The sequence below is a fragment of the Leptosomus discolor genome, chromosome 18 (genome assembly GCF_034619465.1).
Source record: "Leptosomus discolor isolate bLepDis1 chromosome 18, bLepDis1.hap2, whole genome shotgun sequence".
NCBI lineage: Eukaryota > Metazoa > Chordata > Aves > Leptosomiformes > Leptosomidae > Leptosomus > Leptosomus discolor.
This window is the reverse complement of record NC_141408.1, coordinates 11,037,735-11,058,577: the sequence shown is the minus strand read 5'-3', so window position 1 is coordinate 11,058,577 and position 20,843 is coordinate 11,037,735. Positions and strand designations below refer to the sequence as shown.

The following is a 20,843-nucleotide window of genomic DNA, read 5'->3' as shown; positions in this document are numbered from 1 at the left end:
GCGGGGGGGGGGGCAAAGGGGGCTACGGGGGCGTGAGCCGGGGGCGAGGAGCAGAGGGGACACGGACACGTATCACACACACGCTGTTGAATATCAACAGTCCTGAGAGTGGGGGGGGGCGAGGGGAAGGACTAGGCGTAGAGGTCCTCCCGGTCGGCGGAGTAGACCTCCCCCTCCTGGAGCAGGGCGAAGTTGAGGAAGTGAGAAGGGCGATGGACCTCGTGGTAAAACTCCTTGGGGTTGGCGAGCTGCAGCTCGTACTTCATGTTGGGGTCGTGGCGAACACCTGGAAGAAAGAGGCTGTCACCCACCTGAAAGCCCCTCGTGCCTGCACCCCTTGATCAGGGGCTTAGGGAAGCCCTCCGTGCTCGCAGGGTGATGTTTAAACAAACCGTGCAGGAAGAGAGAGTTCCAAATCCACAAAATCATCACCCTTTGGGTTCCTCGCTCCTAGGGATTTACAGAGCAACACCCCCCCCAGTCCTGTCCTGCTAATCAAGCGTTTTCTCTGCCACTCTCCTCCTCTCCTGAGCCCTTCTGGGGCTCGTCATACCCAGAGCTCCTGTAACTCCCCCCGAGGCAGAGCTTTTCTCTTCCATTTTCCATTATCATCTCTTCTGCCTGACAGGGATTAGTTATTCAGTGGCAACAGACCAGACACTACAACCCAGAAAGACACGTTTCTCCCCTCGACTCAGAGTTTGCTCTCTTGCTGCTGAAAAATCCTTGAAAACTGTCATCCCAGTGCTGGTACCAAGGAAAAGTCAGACCACAATGCTGGTACCCCTGCCAGCCGCTCCGAGGAAGGCCAAGCTTCAGAAGGGGTAAGGAACACTCCCCAGAGGAGCTATTTCCTTCTCCTCCCCAAGCCAGCCACATGCCCATGCTCACCCATGAAGTTGTAGTTCCAGGAGCCTTGCGCCGGGACCATGAAGAAGCCGAGGAAGCGATCCGAGAGCAGCATCTGCACCCGCTCGTAGTGGGAGGGCAGGTAGCCCTTGGGGTTGTTCCCTTTGTCCGTGTTCTGCCTGCCCCACTCGTAGCCGCTCGGGGTCAGTTTGTAGGCTGTCAGCGTGCAGGAACCTGGTGTAAAGCTGGAGGAAAGGAGAGATGGGGCGAGTCAGACTGATGTGGGGCGGAGGAGGGTAACCAGAAGGGAGCAAACAGTCCCCTTCCTGCCAAATTTTTAGTTTGAGACCTCGGCGTGTTCCCCAGCGCTGCACCCATGGGGCCCCTCAGCACAGAGAAGGCCTCTCACCTGCAGGTGATGATGATCGTCTTCTCCCCATCCCAGGAGGGGTTGTCAGCCATGACCTTGGCATGGGTGGTGACATCCTGCGGCGAGAGCTGAGGGGACTCGTTTGGTTGGGTGTGAATCCACCCCAGAGGTTCCATTTCCTGACAGAGAGAGACTTAAATCAAGCACGGCACGAAGGCACACAGCGCAGAGGGGCCAAGGGCTTCCCTTTCACCTGATCCCAGCCCGGGCTGAGCCCTTCAAGCCCCACATCTCCAGCAGACCCAGGGAAGTCGTCCCCGTCCCTGGAGAAGGTGACCTTCCACCCACAGCGGGAGCAGAAGCTCCACTCACCTTGAGATACTCGTGCTGCGGCAGCTGCCCCGGGAGATGCACGGTCTGGTGCGTTCCCCACTGGGGCACCATCACAATGCACCGGATCTCCTTCACTTGGGGGTTATCGGGAGGGCTCACTCCGTACAGGTAACCCGCGATCTGGGAATACAAACACCCGCTCAGAAGCCCAGAAGAGAGCTCCCGGTAACCGTGTGAGAGGGGGTGAGCCCTGCCCTTGGTTCCTAAGGACGGGACCTCTCGGCTGGCAGGTTCTCACTGGAGGAAACCACCAGAGTTCTGTTGAGTGCTGAGTTTCCCCGCCCCCCAAGTCTGGGCCACAAGGAGCCATCAGGACCTGGCTAGAACTTGTTGCTCAGCCAGTGCCTGTCTCGAGCACAGAGGGCTTCGCACGGACGGCGGCGAGTTCCCAGCCCTTCGCCACCGGGTCCCGACTGCCCAGGACAATGCGGAGCACAACCGGGACGGCCTCGCTGCACCCTCACCTGGGCCCGCAGGTCTGAGATGCAGATGAATTTCTTCAGCACGTTCTTGGGCAGAATGTAGGTGTAGCCCGTTTCCTTGATATCGTCTGACGAAACGTAGATGTGGTTTGTTCGCAGGTGGAGGTTGGCAGCAGAAATGGCTCTGCGGAGAGGAGAGGGCGGTGAGAGGGTGCGCAGATCCCTTCCTGAGCACCCTGACCCCTTCCCCCCACGCAACGGCCCTGCCCGCTTTCCCACCTGACTCGCCACTCCGTCTTGGAGGAGAAAGTCTGGGTCTCGTAGTTGCTGGTCGTGGAGGTGATGATTTCATCCCCGTGTTTGTTAACGGTGCGGGTCTGCGTGGCTGTCAGTTGCGACTGCTCCTTGGTCTGCTTCTCGATTTCTGCAATCTGCTGTCTCTGCTGAGAGGGGGCAGAGATCTCCATGCCCAGGATAATGTCTCGGATCTCTGACTGCGTCAGGGATGCAACGTTCACACTGAAAGAGAAAATCCACCCGAGTCAGGTGTTGCAAAAGACACCGTGGACCCCTTCTCACCGAGGCACGAGCTCAGAACAGCCACTCAGGGCGCTACGAGAAGTGAAGCCACAACTTTTTAGACAAGAAGAGTGATCAAATCCCTCGAAAACTCTTCTATTCTCCACAAGGAGCACTCTGGCCACTCTTTAGAGCGGGAAGGAAAGGCTGACGGGATTATGGCAGCTCGACAGCGGCTTACTTGTTCTTCTTGCCATAGTCAGCAAGGATGAGATCCTTCAGCTGCACCTCCACCTTGATCCACTCCTCATCGGTCAGGGTCGGCCAGATGTGGTGAGGCTCCGTTATGGTTGTCTTGTCTGGTTTCAGAATAACTTTGGCTCGATCGTTGTTCACATGTAGTGCCCGGAGAATCAGAATCAGACGAGAGAATGCCTGGGAGAAGGAAAAAAGATGCAGTTAGTCAGAAAGAAGGAAACCAAACACACAAGGCCCTCGAACAGCACTTCTCTGGGCACAGCGACACTGCACGGGAAGCGCCAGTGGAATCAATCCGAAGGAAAATCCAGGCAGACTCAGAGCCAAGTGCTCCCAAGCAACAAACCGTGAGGGATCTCTGAAGCCTTGGCTCCTGCCTCACTTCCCAGCAGCAAAGCAAAACGCAGACTAGGCACGCTGTGCTCACCGTGTAGGAAGAGATGGTTTTCAGCCAGTCATCATAGAGGTTGAAAAGAACCATCTGGGGTTCGGTAGCCTTCAGGATGAGATCACCAAACTTCTCCACTTTCAGGCAGGCCTGGAAGGGCAGCTGCAACTCTGAGCCTTTGATCACAATATTGGGGAAATCCAGCAAGTGCACCTGGAGTTTATCAAGAGGAGGAATTAGCTCACAACTACTGCAGAGCATCGGTCCAGATCAAGTCCTTTGCAGGAACCCAGGACTGTCCTGTAATCTCCCAAGGATTTCACACGTCCCCACAGAGCAGGATCTCCATTGTTACCTCAAGCGGGTCCAACATGCCCTTCCGTGTCACGATGATCTGCTTAGGCTGCTCCTCCACAGGAAGCGAGCGAATCAAGGCAGCCACTTCTTCAGCAGTCTTCCACTTGGCCAGCTGCAGAACGACAGCAGGGTTAGAGCAGCTCACCGCTAACAGCAGCGTCTCCGCGCCTTTGGGAATTAGAGAGACTTAAACCAAACTCTAAAAATACGACTGGAATTTATGGCTCGTTCCAGATCAGTGACAAGGCCCAGCATTTCCTTCTTACTGATCACAGAGGGCAGTTTCCATTCCTGGAGTCCAGTTACTCCCGACTGGCTTAGAAAAAAATAGCTGGCTACACCGCCTCCCTGCCTCTGCCACCCGAGAGTCTTCTCCTGCACTGGACGTACGGCCAAGGGCAAAGTGGGTTGCTGTAAGGGCGAGCACGGCGCCGGTTTCTCAAGCCCTGCTTGTAGACACAAGCTCTTCGCACACCAGAGCCACAAAACCTTGCAACACCAATGCCTGTGCTCTTTATTTTCACATCCCACACTAATGCTTGCCTTCCCCTTGGAAACTGGAGCTCCAAACTTGTAGGGCCAGGAAGATGAAGACCCTCATGACATTTTTCTGCTCACCTCAGGGTCCCGAACAGCCGAAGGACACCCCCAGCTCACAGCCCAGACAGCCAGGCCCTACCTGTCCTAGACGCTTCTGTCCTGCCCACACAGATGTATGGATGATCTTCAGGAAGAGCTGTCCAGTTCTGGGATTGAAGATGAAAATGGCTCCATTGATGGGTTTTGTGGTCAAATTCCCTTCAAAAGTCTGAGAAAACAAGCGAAAAGGAAGAGTACAGGGAGATCAATGTAGCTGATCCACACCTTCACGCAACAGCCGACTCGCTGCGTGCTTTGAGCAGGGACCGCACGGGAAATGCAAGAGCTGCTCTGTGCCCACTGCGAAAATTTGGGTCCATGTTGATTCGTTTTCCATCACACACGCCTCCACAACCACCCTGAGCACAGGACATTCACAACCCCCGTCCTCTCCCTCTGCAGATACCCCTCTGACCTCACCTTGTGAATGGTCACTCTGTACACATTGGTGTCGTCCACAAACCAGATGATCTGGTTGGAGAAGAGCTCTCCGTAGTTCTGGGAGGAAAGGTAGGGTTCCGTGGGCTCAGAGGAGTACAGCTGCAGGCCCTTGCGGATTCGTTCTCTCAACACATACAGCGCAGGATTCGCTTTCATAATTTTGGCCATAGCCTGCTGGATCAGGGGTTTGCTCCCAGGGAACCAGTTCCCATAAGCACTGCAGAAGAAAACAAAACAGAAGCCCTATAGTTGTTGCCATCAGCTCTGAGACGAGGAGACAACAGCCGCGCACAAGCCTGCCCACGCAGCAGCCAGGCACCTTTCTGCCTGCTGAATGCTACCGGATGATTTCTCTCGGGGTGTCCCGGGGAGCTGTTCACCCCCGGCTTTTCCCTACACCTCTCTCAGCGGGAAGCCACAGCACACACACGCTGCAGCCCCAGAAAAGCTGCATCTTCTCTAACGAGCACACTGGAGCAGAGGTCTGCTTGCTGGGACTTTCCCCTCCTAGTTTTTCCAGTGCAGAACAGCTGTCAGCACCTGTAGGGAGCCATGAAACCAGGCGTGGCCTTCAGCTCCAAGAACAGTCTGACAGAAATCTCTGAAGAAAGCAAGTGGTTGGTGAGCTGGGAGAACTGAACTGTTACCACTGAACGAGCAGACATGGGGCTGCCTCGATACCCTGTCCCATTCACTGCAGACCTCTGGCTTCTGCCTCCTCCTCCCGCCTAGAACACAAACCAGTTCGGAGGCGCACCCAGACACAGCCACGACCTCCCAATTCCAGCGAAAGGCCAGAAGGTGCAGATCTCACCTGTGCAAGTTGTAGGCCAGATCAATGGCAATGAGCACACCCGTGGGAGACGGATAGATACTCATGTTGTCCGTAGTGTAGTCCAGGAACTTGGCTCTGGCATAGCGCTCGATGTCGTGGGAATCGTAATCTCCCCAGCGCAGCTGGATGTCTATCCAGTACTTCTGAGTGGTGGTGCTGTCCATCACGTCTCTGAGGAGAAAGCAAGCCAGAGCGATTGAATCGTGCAGTTCCTGCATGTCTTTGACAGAGAGTAACTGCCTCCAAGCATCAACACTGAAGCCAGCTACTCTCTGCATACCACCCTGAAAAGGGACCCTCCTGCTCTCTTTGTACAGCAGCCGAATGCAGAAGCTGTTAAGAGAAACCCTCAGCCTACGGGGTTCAGCTGCAGGTTTACACAAAGCAGCGCAGTTATTCCTCTGCTGTGTAAGTCATGAGGGTCCTCTCCCCCAGAGACCGTCTGGTAAGGTTCCAGTCGCACCAAACACAGCACAGATGGTGTCCAGTTCGCTCCAGATTCTAGCCCTAGGGCAGCACAGCTTTGTGGGGTTTCCTGAAGAACCTTCAGAGCTCCTGAGCTCTGGCTCAGGGGAAAGGTCAAGGAGGTGAGACCGGGAGCAAAGACAGTCTTTGTGTTTCGCAGCAGGCGGTGCGAGGAGGTGCTGCAACCACCTACCTGAACGGGTGCTGCACTTTGCCAGGCAGGATTGTGTCCCCCTGCGTCCCCGGAGAACACCAACCCCAGGTGCCCAAGAGACACAGGCTTTGGCGCAGGGTGACAGGCTCAGCAGCTCTGCTCTGCGGCAAGATCGAGGAGAGCGAGAAGGGAAACACTCACTTGGAATCTGCGAGCAACGACGGACGCGACACATTCCACTTATAGGAAGCAAAGAGAAGGATATCTGCACACGAGGAATTCATCTTGTACGACTTCCTGGGATGGATCGTCTCTTTCTGCACCGTCTCAATCTCCAGAGCATCCAGCTCTTGATCAAACACCTGGAGAAAAGGCAGTCAAAGATGAGTCACGTTCACGCAGACTAGCTAAAGAATCTATCCCCCACACAGAGCTAAAACCAGCACCCAGGAAAAGCCCATTTCTTCCCCTTCTCTGTCAAACTGCTGAAGAAGGGCTGGCCCTGCTACAATCCCTGGAGGCCGTTGGTACGCGAGGAGCACGCCCGCACTGCACAGAAACCAAGGGGGTTAACACGCCGCTCACCTGACACAAATCCATCACGATGCTCTCGTGGATCTTTTGCCACAAGTGAGCTCGGAAAATCTGAATGAGAGAAATCTTCAGCGTGGGGATCTTGCCGTGCATGAAGATGCCTGTCAAATCCAGCTGCACCTGAAACCCAACGTACACCTGGCAAAGGAAAAGCAGCTGTGAGAACGCGCAACAGCACAACTGAGGAACTTCAGAGAACAGAAGGGCTACTGTTAAGGAGGTTTGGCTCACGAGGTGTTCTGAAGAATTAGTTAAGATTGATTAACTGCTCTCATTTCAGTGGAAGTTCCCGCAGGTATAAACTCCAGGTACTCACGTTGGCTCTGTTAATGGTAGGAGACCACCACAGCGTGAATCTTCTGTTTGGAATTTGGTTCAAACCCGACCTCTGGGCATTTGTCAGCTTCTTCCACTTCATGGACTCCTCAAAGCCACTGGCCTTCTCCCTAGAAAGGGCAGATAATCAGTTGCCCAAGATGCCCCTCCTCTCTGCCGACTGCCACGTGCCACATCTAACAGGCAGCGAACACACACACACACTGGGAGTGGGGAAGATTGTTTCACGCAAAGGAATTTCCATGGATTTGCATGCTGAGGTTCAGCTACAGCCCCCTCCCAGGTGCCCTCACAACAGAGCTATACAGCGTGCTCAAGGGGTGACTGAAAAATCAGCAAAGGCTCAGCAGAATCGGCACAGCTTGAGCCGAGGACTCCTCCTGGTGCATCCCTAAGCTCCGGTTTGCAAGACAAGGCCACATCAAGGTTTCTCTTACCAGAAGAGACCCTCCCATGTGGGGAAGTAAGTGCCCTTAAAGAGAGTGTGCTCCAGGATTCCTTCCACGCCACCAAGTGCCTGGATCATATCCGTGCGGTAGTTGTTCAGGTTCCAGAGTTTGCCATCGTGGCGCTGATGGGTCCACCAGAACGGGTTCTGTTTCAGGACCTGGAGACAACAGCGCACTAGTGAGCAGCTTCGTATTCAGATCGTTTAACCTGGCTGCACTAATTGTAGGAACCAAGATGATGATGTCAGTGAACAAGTAAAAAGCCTCGTGCCCTCAGTCCTGGAGGGCGCAGCTCATCTGTAACACCAGTTCAGTCAGTACTGCTATGCAGTTCAGACTGGGCAGAATCAAAGATGTTTTTATCTTTCAGAGACTGGCCTTCTACACAGCTACCATCCAAGGCTTTAAATAGGAATTTTTTCCACTGTTACGAAAACTTAAGATTTTGGAATGTTTGGAACCTTGTTTTCCCCCTCCAGAACTTATTTCCTAACACCCAGCTGCGCTAAGCGTGGTATTCCCCAAGATACTGCAATCCATCCAAAGGCTTCGAAAGTGGCTAGCTACGGATTTTGGAGCATTTGGTTCTCAACAGCCTCTACCAGCCCCAGCACACGGCTCTAAGTTCTTCCTGCAGCAGACAGACAGACAAGGAAGTGCCCCTGCAATAACGCAAGGTGAAAGGACGTTGTCTGGAACCGGTATCTGACCCTTAGGCTCAGCCAGAGAAATTCCCAGCCAGTACCTGATACTGCTTGAAGTCAGTCCTGACTCTCCATCCTTTATCATAAGCCAGGGTATGCCGGTCCTTCTGGAAAAGGGTGTTAATACGAGGAATTCCCCTGTCCCACGAGTCCTCCAGGTCCTCTAGCGTCAGACGCCTGAAGAAAACAATCCCCACACAGCGTTACCCCTCCATTTTACAGCAGTGCATTAGTGAGTGCCTCAGGTGATGAGACCACCGAAATAACACGGACCTCGCAACTCTGGCAGGAGACATTCTAAAAAGCCAAGCACTCAGAGGCTCAGCAGTGTCCACAGCCCTCACCACGAACACGCTGCTGCCCGGCCTGCCCTTGGAAGTGAGCAGAACTAACTGCAAACGGGCCTGACGTCAGCTTCTCCCGGCACCACCCGCCAGACCCGTTTCCCTCAAACCGTGCCACGGGTGCGCTTTCTGCTTGCAGAGTCCACACCTCCTCCTCCAGAGGTAAGAGAGCCGCTTGGCACGCAGCCTGCGGCACGTAGCACAGGGCCAGCAAGGCTTCCAGAACCCCTGGACGGTGCGAGGCTTCACACCGCTGCCTGCCCTCGCACCCAGACCTGACCGCGCACGGCAACACACCTGTTCTGGGCTATAGCCTCCTGGCGCTTCAGGGCATACTCTGCCCACACCCTCTGAGAGTCAATGAATTCACTCTCCCACGGCTGGATGTAACGGTACAAATTTGGGATGAGCTGGTCCTCCTCGTGACTCATTCCCGAGCGGAAGTGAGTGATGCCAACATCCGTCTGCTTGGACCACCTGGAGGCAAAGGGGCACAAAAGTGAGGCAGGAGCAACAGGACTTCACAGGTCACACTGCCACGACCTACTGTAAAGGCAACATATTACAAAGTGCCACAGTTCAGCATTTTCAGCTGTTTTTAGGGGAAAAAAGCATCTAACAGAACGCTCGACCCACGCAGGCGTTCGAGGAGCACAACTCACCTCAGGTCAGACTGCGGGATGAGAACGTGGCCCATGGAGAGCATGCCCAGCCCCCCCAGCTCTTTAGGGGTGTAAAACACCACCGGTGGGAATCGGCTGGGCATTTTGGAATTCAGACCAATTTTGATTCGGGTCTGGATTTTATTCTCGCATTTCACCAGCAAGTCAAGCAACTCCTGAGTATTTACAACAGCTTCCCGGAAATACGTCATCAAGCCAATCAGAGCTGTATTCCACTTATTGACAATCTAGAAGGGAAAGCAAAGGATCAGTTCTGAGCCCGTTCTCCAAGCACCTGCAGAAAGCTCGGTCACGCATCTTCCTCCCGGCCTTACCTTAGTGAAGGTTGTGGAGCCAGATGCCATGAGGATCTGCCTCACTCTGTTGTGGAACCTCTGCATAGACTCATCATCCACACGCAGGAAGCACTGAGCTGTGCGCTCCTTGGTGACCTGCAGGAGCACAGGCCCGTCAGTTCCCCCCTGGGAGCCCCCTCTCCAACACAGACAGCAAGATAAGCTCTCGCCATCAGGCATTTAAGCAACACGGCGGAGAGGGGAGGCTGAACAGCACCTCTACAGCTTCAGGGCCCCCATTATCCCCAGCCAAGGATTTCCCATCCCTCCCAGGAAGGAAAGTTCATATAAGTTCATTTTAATTCTACCTGCTAGTGGTCCCAGTTACCCAACTGGCAAGGCCACGCTGTCAGCCCCCCCGCCAGGCAGCCGTCAGCCCTGCTTTGATGCCAGGGGCAGGCCGAGCAGGGACTGCTCTCCCACCCTGTCAAACCCTCACCCTACCTCATTCTGCAAGTTCCAGACTCCATCCTTGTGGGTGAACTCCTCATAGCTGGTGCGGCACTTGGGCAAGATGCGGCACTCGAACCCGCACATGTTAAACAGCAAGTTGGGGTTGTCCTTGCTGTACACGGACACGAAGCTGTTCTCCCACTGCACCGTGGTGACTGAGCGAGGCAAACGGTTCTTGATATCCCAGAACACAGCACGACCACTGAAAAACAAGACACAGACAGCGATGGGCTGCCTGTTACTGAAGTGAAACAGAAACTGGGCAAGTTCTCAGCGCTCTCCTGGCACTACAGTCTCTCACAGCCACTGCTCGCTGTCAGAACTACAGCGCAGACCCCTCGCCTCTTCTTTTCTTCTGGAGCACCTACCTGTCAGTCTCCAATAGTTATTTATTACAAATTATTTTTCCCACCTTCCCACCACTTGTTTTTTCCAGGTCGCAGCACTTACAGGTTCACATCATGTTTCATGAGTCGCATCCGAGCATCCCGGGGCCAGCACTTCTTGTTGTTGTAGCCTACAATGTTCTCGTTGTTGGGATCTGGATGCTCTGTCAGGTACCGCTGAATCAAGTCTCTCGCCTCATCTGCTGTAAACCTGGGAACGCAGAGAAGAGCATCTGGAGTTACACGACCAACTCCTCCGAACACCCGTCCGTCCAGGCAGATAAGGACTTGCTCATGGATAGGTGTTTGCCACCTTTGAAGGTAATTATCAGATTTCTGTATCGTCCCACTGAAGGGGGCTTAATTTTCGTTAGCATAGAGCAGCCCAAGACTGCTTGGGTTATCTTTCCATGAACAGACATGAAATTTTATCTCCACTCGCTGGGAAGCCAGAAAAGGCTTATTTCACCAGTGGAAAATCTGTAACAATTGGAACTTTTGACATTGTTGCTTTTCTACTGGTCCAGTGAAGCTGTAGAAAAGTGAACTGAGAAAGCAAGAGGAGGCACGTGGACACCCAGCTGTTCTGGGAAGCCAAATATTCCTGGTCTTTCTTACCAAAGGGAACGAACACCTGGAGTAGGAGGATCCCAGTTCCCACTTTCACAGCACCTGCTGCAAGATGCCAGAGCAAAAGTTCACCTGAGGAAAGCTGGGCCCCAGAAGTCTCACCTGAAGAAGATGTGAATCCGGTCAATGTATCTGCAGAAGAGGCGAATGGGATGGGCCACCTCAGTGGCAATGTCCTGGAAGCTGAGGAAGTCATTCGGCATCTGGGGAGGCCCGGCCATTTCACTGGCACGGTGCAGACCCAGCACCAGCAGGTCCATCACAAGCCCATAATACTGGACAATGAAGGAAGCAAACTGCAGCCCACGAATAATCCCGTAGGAGTTTGTGTGATTCATGTCCTGAGGAAACGAAGGGGAATTGTGAGAACCTGACACGACACATCAGAGACCTTTTACCTGAGCAGTTGCTCTTTCACAGGACCCAGAAGGGTTTTCTTACTACCTCATCGCTTCTTTTTCTGGCAAGTCTTCTGTCCCCTCCTCCCCCATGGATCCAAAACCTCTCCATTTTACAGCCCGCACACCCCCTTTCCTGACAGCAATCATCACCTTGTAGTTGATCACCACGTTGTTCTTGGCTGTCATGTAGTCAGCAATGTTGTGGTCAACAATAAGACGCAACAGCCTGTTGAGCAACGTCAGGTCAATCTTCTCATACATCTTCTCAAATCGAGATTCCAGCATCACGTTGCATTCACCTTCACTCGTTTCCCAAACATCTTGCAGATTATTAATGCCTGAGGAGACAAACAAGCTTGTCGTGGTATCGGACACATCAGAGCACAGGATGTCAATATATTTCCTGCAATGCCTGATTTTACGGCCTCTGGTCCTTCCAGTCTATCCAGAAACAGGAATAAAACCAACGACAAATGCTATGGAAGTTCTCCTCCTCCAGTATATACGTATATTTATAAATACAAACCTACAACACATAACCTCTGATCGTAAAGACTATTGACTGCAAGTTGCAAATACGAAAACTCAGCTCCCAAGGAGGCTTGTAGGAAGCAAGCTCCCAGTAAGAAAACTCATTTTCGCACGGAATACAAGACCCCACTAACCTTGGCACCACTTGTACACCAACAGTGGAGGAGGTTCGGTGTCAGCAGGTTTGATCCACGGAGGGAAGAGTCTTCGCTTATCAGCCTCATACCACAAGTACTGATCCAGGTAAGCGTCTGTGATTTTCTCCAGGGGCTCAACATCATAAACAGGAACTAAGTGGCTGTAGAGATCCATGAACTCAATACCCACCTAAAAAAGAGGAGATAAAACTGAGGCTTATAGCTGACAGAGAACACAAAGCCTCAGCACCACGTAGTTCCTGAATGCAGCGTAACTTTTAGTACGGTCTGGCTTCCACCAGGACGCTTACCTCCTTGAAGGCTCTCTGAGTTAAAAGGTGTCGCTTGATTCTGGACAGAGCTTCATGAGGATTATCATAAGCCTGTTCAATCAAGCCCAACTCCTCTCTCTGTGACTGATTCAGGCGAGATTTCACACTGAAAGCGAGAAAGAACAGCTCACGCACCCAAGCATGAACAAACTACTGGCCACAGCATTAAACTGACGAAAGACACTGTTCAACCAAGCGATCAAGACAAGACCTGTAACTCTTCACAATCCACACCCCCAAGCTTAGAAGCACAGCACTTTTTTTTGCCCCAAGTGGCAGAGTCCATGAAGAACCCCCAGTCAACCTTGGCAGTACCACAACCTACAGCCTTTACCAGTCCATCAGGGGAAATTTTACCACATCCCCAATTCCACGAACAACGGGTAACAAAACAGCTTCACGAGCCCTTCCCAGTGCAGATGCCTGTCCCTGAACAACACAGGCACTTCCCACTGCTCACCTGTAAGCTTCCTTCAGCCTCTCCAGGGCTAAAATGAGCAACTTGGTGTCATGCTTGTAGGAAAGAGGTGGGAAGGGAATGGGTGAGAACCTCCTGCTTTCCAGCCAGTGCACTGTGGTTGTGTACACAGCAACAGCCTCTTCCGCAGTGATGTAAGGCCCGTCCTGCAGAACCACACCACCAGCATGAGTCAGTGAAAGCTCCCCTATGAAAACAGCACCAATCTGGGCAACCTTGGGCAGGACAGAAGTACCTTCAAGTAATTATGCTGTCGTTCCTGCTCAGCTTTCAAGTAGAGTCTGGTCAGCCGGCCCAGATTCTTCTTACAGACAGTTTTGTCTACAGTGGCACCCCGACGGATCCGCTCCCTGTTGTAGTGAGCTGTGTTTGTCCACCAGTCAGCTTTGGCCTTCACGTACCTCAGGATCATGTTCTCAATAGGAGTCGGCAGCCCTGGCACCTGGGGAGGGACAGCAACGAGGGAAGCGGGAGTGGGAACCTTCACAAGAGCAGTTCCACTCGAGAGGTGTTGAAATTGAACCAAAAGGCCAAGCGAGAGACTTACCTTCCAGGGGATATTGGCCTTCCAGCACCGCCAAGCCTCGCTCAGATGCTGCAGGATGGTTCTGGCCTTGTTCTGTTTGATTCCTTCTGGCATCATGTCCAGAATGTCATGCATAACGGCTGCCCTCAGCTCCAGGTCAAAGTGAGACTCTACCCGCTGCTTTGTGACAGTCTTGGCTACACCCTTTGAGTGACGGCCTGGAAAAGGGAAAGCACTTCAGCAGTTCTGACACTACTGGGCAGCGCTCCGCTTCCTTCTGGTACGGGAGCACACGGAGGTGCAGGATGCTGGAAGAAATTATACTGCCACAACGGCACGGATCAGTTTGGGAGGAGCTGATTAGGAGGCTACGGACCCCATGATGCTATGGAGCGGGGAATCCCACTTCCATTTGGAATCTGTTCTGGGGGCACTGGTCTCTTAAGAGCTCTAAACTGGTCAATAGCTCTTGGGATTGGCACGGAGCATGGATACAGACCACCACTTAGAACGGAAAACTGGAGTTGAAGCTGGCAAGCACACAGTATTAATCTTTACCACACACTCCTCCCACGTCCAAGATTTACAGAGCGTGCTGACCTTCAAACTGCCTGGCCAGCAGATTCCCCAGCCAGCGTTCCAGCAGCGGCGTGATGCCCCTCATGAAGAACAGCCACACTCTCCAGCCTGGAGCCCAGAAGCCACAGCCGGGACCTTTGCCCACAGGGCCCTAGAAGAACAGAGACATGGTAAGAGCAGGTCACTTATTGACACTCCAAAACCCTTCCCTTGTTGGTCAGTTTACGTGGGGTCACCGTCACACAGAAAGGTGGAACTTACTGTGTTAAACCTGTAGTAGATGAGATGCTTCAGGTCCTTGCACATACGAATCTGCCTCATCAGTTTGTACTTGTATCGGTACATTCCCGTCAGCTGCCCCACGTGGGCAAAGATGTACTGCAAGCCGTCTGCCAGCTGAAACACGGGGAGCACAGTCAGAGACAACAACCACCACCACATGTGCTGCCTCGAGAGGCACAGCCAGCAGCAGAGTGTATTAGGCCGTACAAAGCTCCTACCACTGGCTCCTACAAACATCAATTCTTATAAACCACGGGAAAAGCAGAATTTCACGCAGTGCTACTCGCTTTCATTGTTCCCCCTCTTCTCCATAACACTGCAACATCTGGTCATGCTGCACATCCTGCACAAGCCTGCACAGATATTCCACTCCTCCTGTTGCCTTTTTTTTTTTTTTTAAAAAAAGGGCCTACCTGAAACGCATCCACATTTCCAAGCCTGTACTGGACGTGGCTGTCCACCACCAACTTAGTCAGCCGCAGAACCTCTCGGCACAGATGGAAAGCATTACCGAAACGAGATTTTTTCCTTTCCTGGAGGAGACAATAACCCAGAATTTATGTAATAACATTATGTAAGAGTGAAACAGCTCCAGTTTGGCCAATCTGTACAAGAGCTGAACAGCTGAGGCCCCGTGGCCTGTTTTACCACACTAGCTATTTAACAGTCTGAACTTCACTCTTGAGTAAAACACCACATGGACCAATACCTTAGTGGTGAGGGTCTTCACCGGCTTCAGGTTGAAGTTGTAATCCAAGTGAAGGTAGTTCAGGTTCTTTCTGTGGATCAGCAAGTTCAGCATATTGTAGCCCTGGCGACACACCTGCAGGCCGACTTCCACCCAGTCCAGCTTCGTCGACTGGAAAAACTTGGTAGCCTTGAAGGAGCGGAAGAGGTACCTGGAGAGAGCAGAGAAGATAATCAGGTGAAGCCCCTACACAGATCAGCAGCTCCCCACTGAACAGACCCCCACCTACCTCTTCTTCTGGGCCTTGGGGGGTCTGTGCTTGAGCGCATTCAGAACGTAGTATTTCAGTAGCTTCTGGTAGGAGACGCGCACTTTCACTGGCTGGCCTGCTGGGCAGTGCTCACGATACCTAGGGATAAACCACATTCCAATTTTTCAGGTTACTCACATTCCTTAAAGAACAACAGGTCTCCAGAAACTCTCCTAAAATCTCGAGGCACCAGTCACCACAGGATGCCTTTACTTTATTTTCACTGGAACAAGATAACAATGTCACAACCACCAGAACACCCCTTCCCCCGGGGAAAGAACTCACCAGTTCTTGACCAGCGGGATATCAAGAGCTCTCCGAGTCCTCCCAGACCTCAAGTTGAAGGGCCGTGGGGCCCACAGCAAGGCAATGCCATTGGCTGTGTTATCTGTGTACAGCGGAGTATCCTTCAGGAAAGGTTCCACAAACTCTGGCAACTCAAACTCTTCATCATCATCAGGCAACGGTTCCTGACTCTGAAATGCAGAAGCATCAAACAACGTCTGTTTCCTGGTTTCTTCAGCTCAGTTTTCAGAGTTAACCAAGTAAAAACCGTTTCTTTACTCTCACGGCGGACGTGTGACGGCGCTGAGTATCACAGCAGCAAAAAGCACTCTACAAGGCCCCAGTGGGCCTGAGAACCAACTCTGGCTACTAGACCCTGATCTAGGTGTTACGAAGGTAACTCAAGGGAGGTGAACACACCAAGGGCAACCAAGGAGATAAATAACCTATCAGAAGATTAAAATACCACTGTTAATTATGCACTGGGCTTTATCCTACAGAGACCAAAGGAGACACCTTTGCGCCACTCCAGAAGCAGAAAAAGATCACAAGTGACAGCTGTGGGGTTTTTGTGAAAGGGCTATTGCTCCCCCCCGAAATACCCCCGTGTGCGCGCCACGGTCAGAAGCAAGGTTACAAACACGGCGCTAAAGCCCCATCGCCTCCACCCCCAGGGTTTGTCACAGGCTCCCCTGGACAGTGACTCACCTTGACAGAATGTCTGTGTGAAATGGGGTTGATCAGCGGATCGAAGTAAAAAGCTGGGAGATCAGGATCTTCTGTTTTAATGAAAACGACGTTTGGAGTATGATACCTACAATACACAACGTGTGTTAGAGCATCCTGACAGCTTTCCCCTCCTCTCCCTGCTCTGGAGGCTGCAGCACTCACCAGGTCAGGTGGACATGGTGCGGCAGGTTATTGTACAGGTACGGGAAAGCGATTTTGTACTCTGTCCTGATTGGCTGCCTGATGATAATCTTGTTGATGTCATTAAATTCGTTCCAGTCTTCATCCCTCAAGCGAGACAAAACCAAATTGTTATATGGGTATCCAGGGGCACAGAAAGACAAACATTTTAATGGAAGACATGATATCAGGGCTTTTGCTGTAGCCTTCTCTTTACGCTAAAAGCCATTCAGTGTCCAAAGCAGCGAGCACATCACAGACTGAATGTTAGAGAGCGAACACCCAGCAAGAGTTCCCCCAAGGCAAGACACTGGATAACACATTAACGTTCCCAGCCCTCTTCCCAGCTAAGCACTGGTGTTCCCTCCTAAACCCAACACTTACTGAAGATTGATGTCCCGAACAAGAGGCTCGAACTTGGGTCCTCCAGGAATAGCCATGTTCAGCGCCTTGGAGGTGAAGAACGCTTTCAGGTCAAATAAATAAAAATAATTGTCATCCACGAGGTCAGTGAGCAGCTGATTGGCCAGCCGGTACAGCGTGGACATCATCGGGAGAGTGAACTGCCAACGCTGGTACGTTGAACCGTTTACATACCTGCAAAAAACAAAGCACAGACACTCACGACGCTGCCAGAAGACAACTGGGCTTTTACCAAAGGACCAGAAATAACCAAGCACCTTTCACTGCCCATCACTTGCTGAAAATATTAAGGACAGCTTGTTAGCTGTGCCCTCTAGGCAGAAAGAAAGGCTGCAGGACTGCTAGAGGCCACTATGCACTTCCTCTGCCGAGAAAATACCGACTGCTCCAGTTCCTCTCCTCCTCCAGACCCAAAATGACACACAACATCTGTGCACTCTGAGCAAATATCAATTCAAATTCCAACTAAACAATCCAGGTTGTCATCTTTACAGCATGGTAAGAACCATCAGAGCTGGAGCAGCTATCTGAGCAGCAGCCCTCCTGGACAGAGAGGCCTCGTCTGCCCTCGTTGGATGCTGAAGACAAGAGGCACAGCTTTACAACAAGCAGGTTCTCCCTCCTGTCACCGAGGGAAGGTTTTTCCCTCCCCACCGACACCACACGTGGCCCAGCACAACACAACCAAAGGTCATGTCCTGCATTTGGTTTTCCCCTCTCCCAGTGAGCTCTGCACCAGAGAGGCACCTACTTCCTGTTGTCTTTCAGCGGCTGGTGGTCATAGAACCAGTCCAGCACAGGGGCATCCTCCTCCGGATCCAGCTCAAGCTGAATCGCTTCCAAAGGCTCCACATCCAGGATGTTATCAGCATAATCCAGAGGGGGTTCTTCATCATCAAACGGGGGGAACCTCATCCTCTTGAAGTGACGCCTATCCCTCTTCTCTCGCCTCATCATAATCCACATTGACCTGGAAGAAACCCAGAGACCGTTTAACATCGCTTTTTTGGCGGATACACGAGTGTTTGCTCACAAGTCCCCACCAGGGCGAAGGAAGACGGCGCTTACCCCCACTGAGCAATGTACACCGGCTCTATGACCCAGGGAATCTCGTTCACAAAAGAGATGGCGCCTGTGATGTGGTACAAGACTGGAACGTCTCTGATTTGCTCCCAGGGCATCGGCATGTTCTCCAAGAGCTTCAGAACAGCATGAGGCATGTACTTCAGAGCGCTACAACCACAAAGCGAAGAAAACCAGGGTTGGAAGGGGCCACAAGAGAACTGCCATCCATCTGCCACAAGCCCAACTACTTCCACACCTTTCAGTCCTGAAAACTGCTCATCTAACCTGTTCATAAAGGCCTCCCGGTGCCAAATCCATGAACTTCCTATTCTATCCTTATGCATCTCACTACCAAAAAGTTTTCTACTGGTTCGGCTTCCAAAAGACTGTCACACATTAAGAATGGAACAAATGAAAAAGAAAAGTCTCAAATGAGTTTCTGGAGTTTTTCTGGGTAACGGTAAGCTAGTGCAATGGATCATGATGTGCTTGAGAGAGCTCTCCGAATCCAAACAGCAAAGAAGCACTCGTGGTGCTCCATCATCACGCAAAAAACGCACTCTGACTACTTCAGACTCTCCCCCAACTCTTCCTACGGTAATGTGTTATCCAGAGTAAAGTTCTCAAAAGCAACAACTCAAAGCAACAACTTCCTTTGCATATCCCCTTCTGCACTGCTACCCTAGTGCAACCGATCATCCCAACCTCCTCGAGCTCCTACGCTGCTTTCTACGCACAACTGACACAGAAAGCCCTTTGGAGAAGGGGCTGTCCCTTTAACGATCACCGAGGAGCTTTGACAATGCGGCGCAGGAGGACTCCGCACGGCCCCCCGTGTGTCCCATAGCGGGGGGCTCCCTTACCCCAGGTAGACGCGCTTGTCGTGACGGAACTTCCTGTTTGTCATGTCGCCGTGGTCACGGATGATCTTCCGGACGTGCTCGGGGGGCATGTCCTCCTTCTGCGCGTCCACGAAGCCGAATTTCCTTTTCTCCGCATAGCGCTTGGCCTGCAGCTGCTGCCACTTGCGGGCTGCAGGGACAAAGAGGCGGCGGGGTCAGGTCCGGACCCGCTCGGGAGGATGGCGGTGCAATGGCCGGCCCTACTCACCTTTCTCCTGCAGCTTCTCCTCAGACATGTAGTCGGGCAGCGGCGCCAGCGGGCTGGGCACCGGGGCGCAGCCGCCGCGGTACGGGAAGACGGCGGCCATGGCGACGCACCTGCGGGGGTGAAGAGGGGCTCAGGGATGGGACGGGACCACCCCCGGCCTCTCTCCCGCCATCCCTACCGGCACCCCCCGCCCGCCCCCGAGCCCCTGTCACCCCTCGCCCGCCCTCACCGGCTGCCGCGACGCGCGGCGCTTCCCCACCACAATGGCGGCCCAGCGCCGTCGCCTCCGCGCCTCAGAGACCCGGATGTGGGCGGGGAACGCAGCCAGGAGGGGTATCCAATCAGCGTTCGGGCAGCCTCAGAGACAGCAGGCGCATCCCATCAGAATGCGAAAAAGGGGCAAGAGGCGGGACCAAGGGCAGAGGAAGAAAGGAAGTTGTTCCGGGAGTACACTTCTGGTGGGATGCCCGGCCTTCTTCAGTCCCGCCCTTCGCTGCTTTCCATTGGCGGAGAGAGGCAACGGTGACAGCTCGACGCCGTCTCTGATTGGACTACCTGTGGCGCAGCTCAGCCCCACGCTACCTGTAGGGGGCGCTGTGGGGCAGGCGCGCCAGGACCGGGGGGGGGGGGGCGTGGGGGGCCGGGGCCCCCTCCCCCGTGGGGCCCTGTTGGGGGCGGGGGTGTCCTCCGCGGGACGGCGTGGGGGGCTCCCCCATGGGACCTGGGCCTGTCGTGCTCCCTCAGTGGGGACAGCGCCCACCTCAGCCCCCCCGCCCCCCCCCCACCTCCGCCCGGGGCCTGGGCTCCCCCCACCCCCGGGCCTGGGTCCCCCCCCCCCCCCCCGCAGCCCCAGGCAGGGCGGGAGGAGACTTCACCTCAGAGCCCCCGCGGAGGGACGCTTCCCCCCACCCCACCCCCCGCCAGCACTGCCCCCATGGCCCTTAATGCCTCAGCAAGTATCCACCCCCCCCTTGGTGCCCCCTTCCCGCCCTCCCCCAGGAGCTCAGTTGCCCCCCAGACCTCTGTGCTTGCCCAGCGCCCTGCAAAATCCCGCGGTCCAGCTCGCTGTAGGCAATGAGCGGGCTCAACACATCGCCACGGCCCCCCCCCCCCCCCCCCCCCCCCCGCACCCGGGTGGTTGCTAGCCTTAGGCCTTCGGCAGGGTGGGGGCTCCCTGGGGGGTCCCCATGGGGAGAGGGCCCTGTGCTAGAGGGGATATTGGCTCTTGGGATGGGGCTGAAGGGGGTGCAGGTGGGTGTCCGGCTGGGGCGTAACTCCCCAACAACTAATTCCCTGATGGAGAGGCTCCCTCTAGCCCCATGAAACCCTGCGTGGGGGATTAGAGGGGCAGTCCCCGCCCAAAGCCCTTCAAGCCAAGGCCGTGGCGTTTTTCATCAGGACGGACTAGCACAGGGTACCCCTGTGTCCAGCCGCAAAGCCGCCGCTTATCCCACCGTAGCACTGTGGGAAAGTCACGTCTGATTAGAGCCTCCCAAAGCAGGAGGCCCTGGCCCTCGACCCCACATGCCCGGGGTACACGACTTCCACGTGACAGCAGGAATGCAGTAACACAATCCAGGCCTTGAGAAATGTCCCTGGTGTGGGCAGAGGCTGGAGAACAAAGCCAGCATTGCTGAGTGGGTGCAGAGGCTGTGCTAAGGCCAGGGATCAGCGGAGCAGCTCCTGAAAAACTGAGCGTAAATGGGTCAAACCAAAGAGAAAGCCCTGGCTGCCAGCTCCGCTCCACAGCAGCACACAGGCACCTACACACTGCTGGAGGTGA

General features: G+C 53.8%; 1 protein-coding gene across 1 annotated transcript; it reads right to left on the bottom strand.

Moving 5' to 3' along the window:
• Window positions 1-17: 17 nt before the first annotated feature.
• Window positions 18-19,160, bottom strand: PRPF8 (pre-mRNA processing factor 8). Its single transcript, XM_009954540.2, has 42 exons — window positions 19,061-19,160; window positions 18,814-18,982; window positions 17,954-18,118; window positions 17,637-17,855; window positions 16,847-17,059; window positions 16,445-16,570; window positions 16,262-16,367; window positions 15,554-15,744; window positions 15,248-15,367; window positions 14,980-15,169; window positions 14,684-14,803; window positions 14,250-14,384; window positions 14,010-14,139; window positions 13,431-13,627; window positions 13,119-13,325; window positions 12,866-13,029; window positions 12,385-12,511; window positions 12,071-12,263; window positions 11,556-11,743; window positions 11,107-11,345; window positions 10,439-10,585; window positions 9,980-10,190; window positions 9,515-9,631; window positions 9,180-9,427; window positions 8,815-8,994; window positions 8,215-8,350; window positions 7,458-7,627; window positions 7,001-7,130; window positions 6,676-6,822; window positions 6,292-6,452; window positions 5,451-5,642; window positions 4,616-4,853; window positions 4,236-4,364; window positions 3,555-3,668; window positions 3,239-3,412; window positions 2,795-2,988; window positions 2,314-2,553; window positions 2,077-2,218; window positions 1,592-1,732; window positions 1,259-1,398; window positions 892-1,094; window positions 18-286 (listed from the first exon to the last, which is right to left on the bottom strand). The coding sequence occupies exons 1-42, from the start codon at window positions 19,158-19,160 to the stop codon at window positions 132-134; spliced, it is 7,008 nt and encodes a 2,335-aa protein (XP_009952842.2). The 3' UTR covers window positions 18-131.
• Window positions 19,161-20,843: the final 1,683 nt, after the last annotated feature.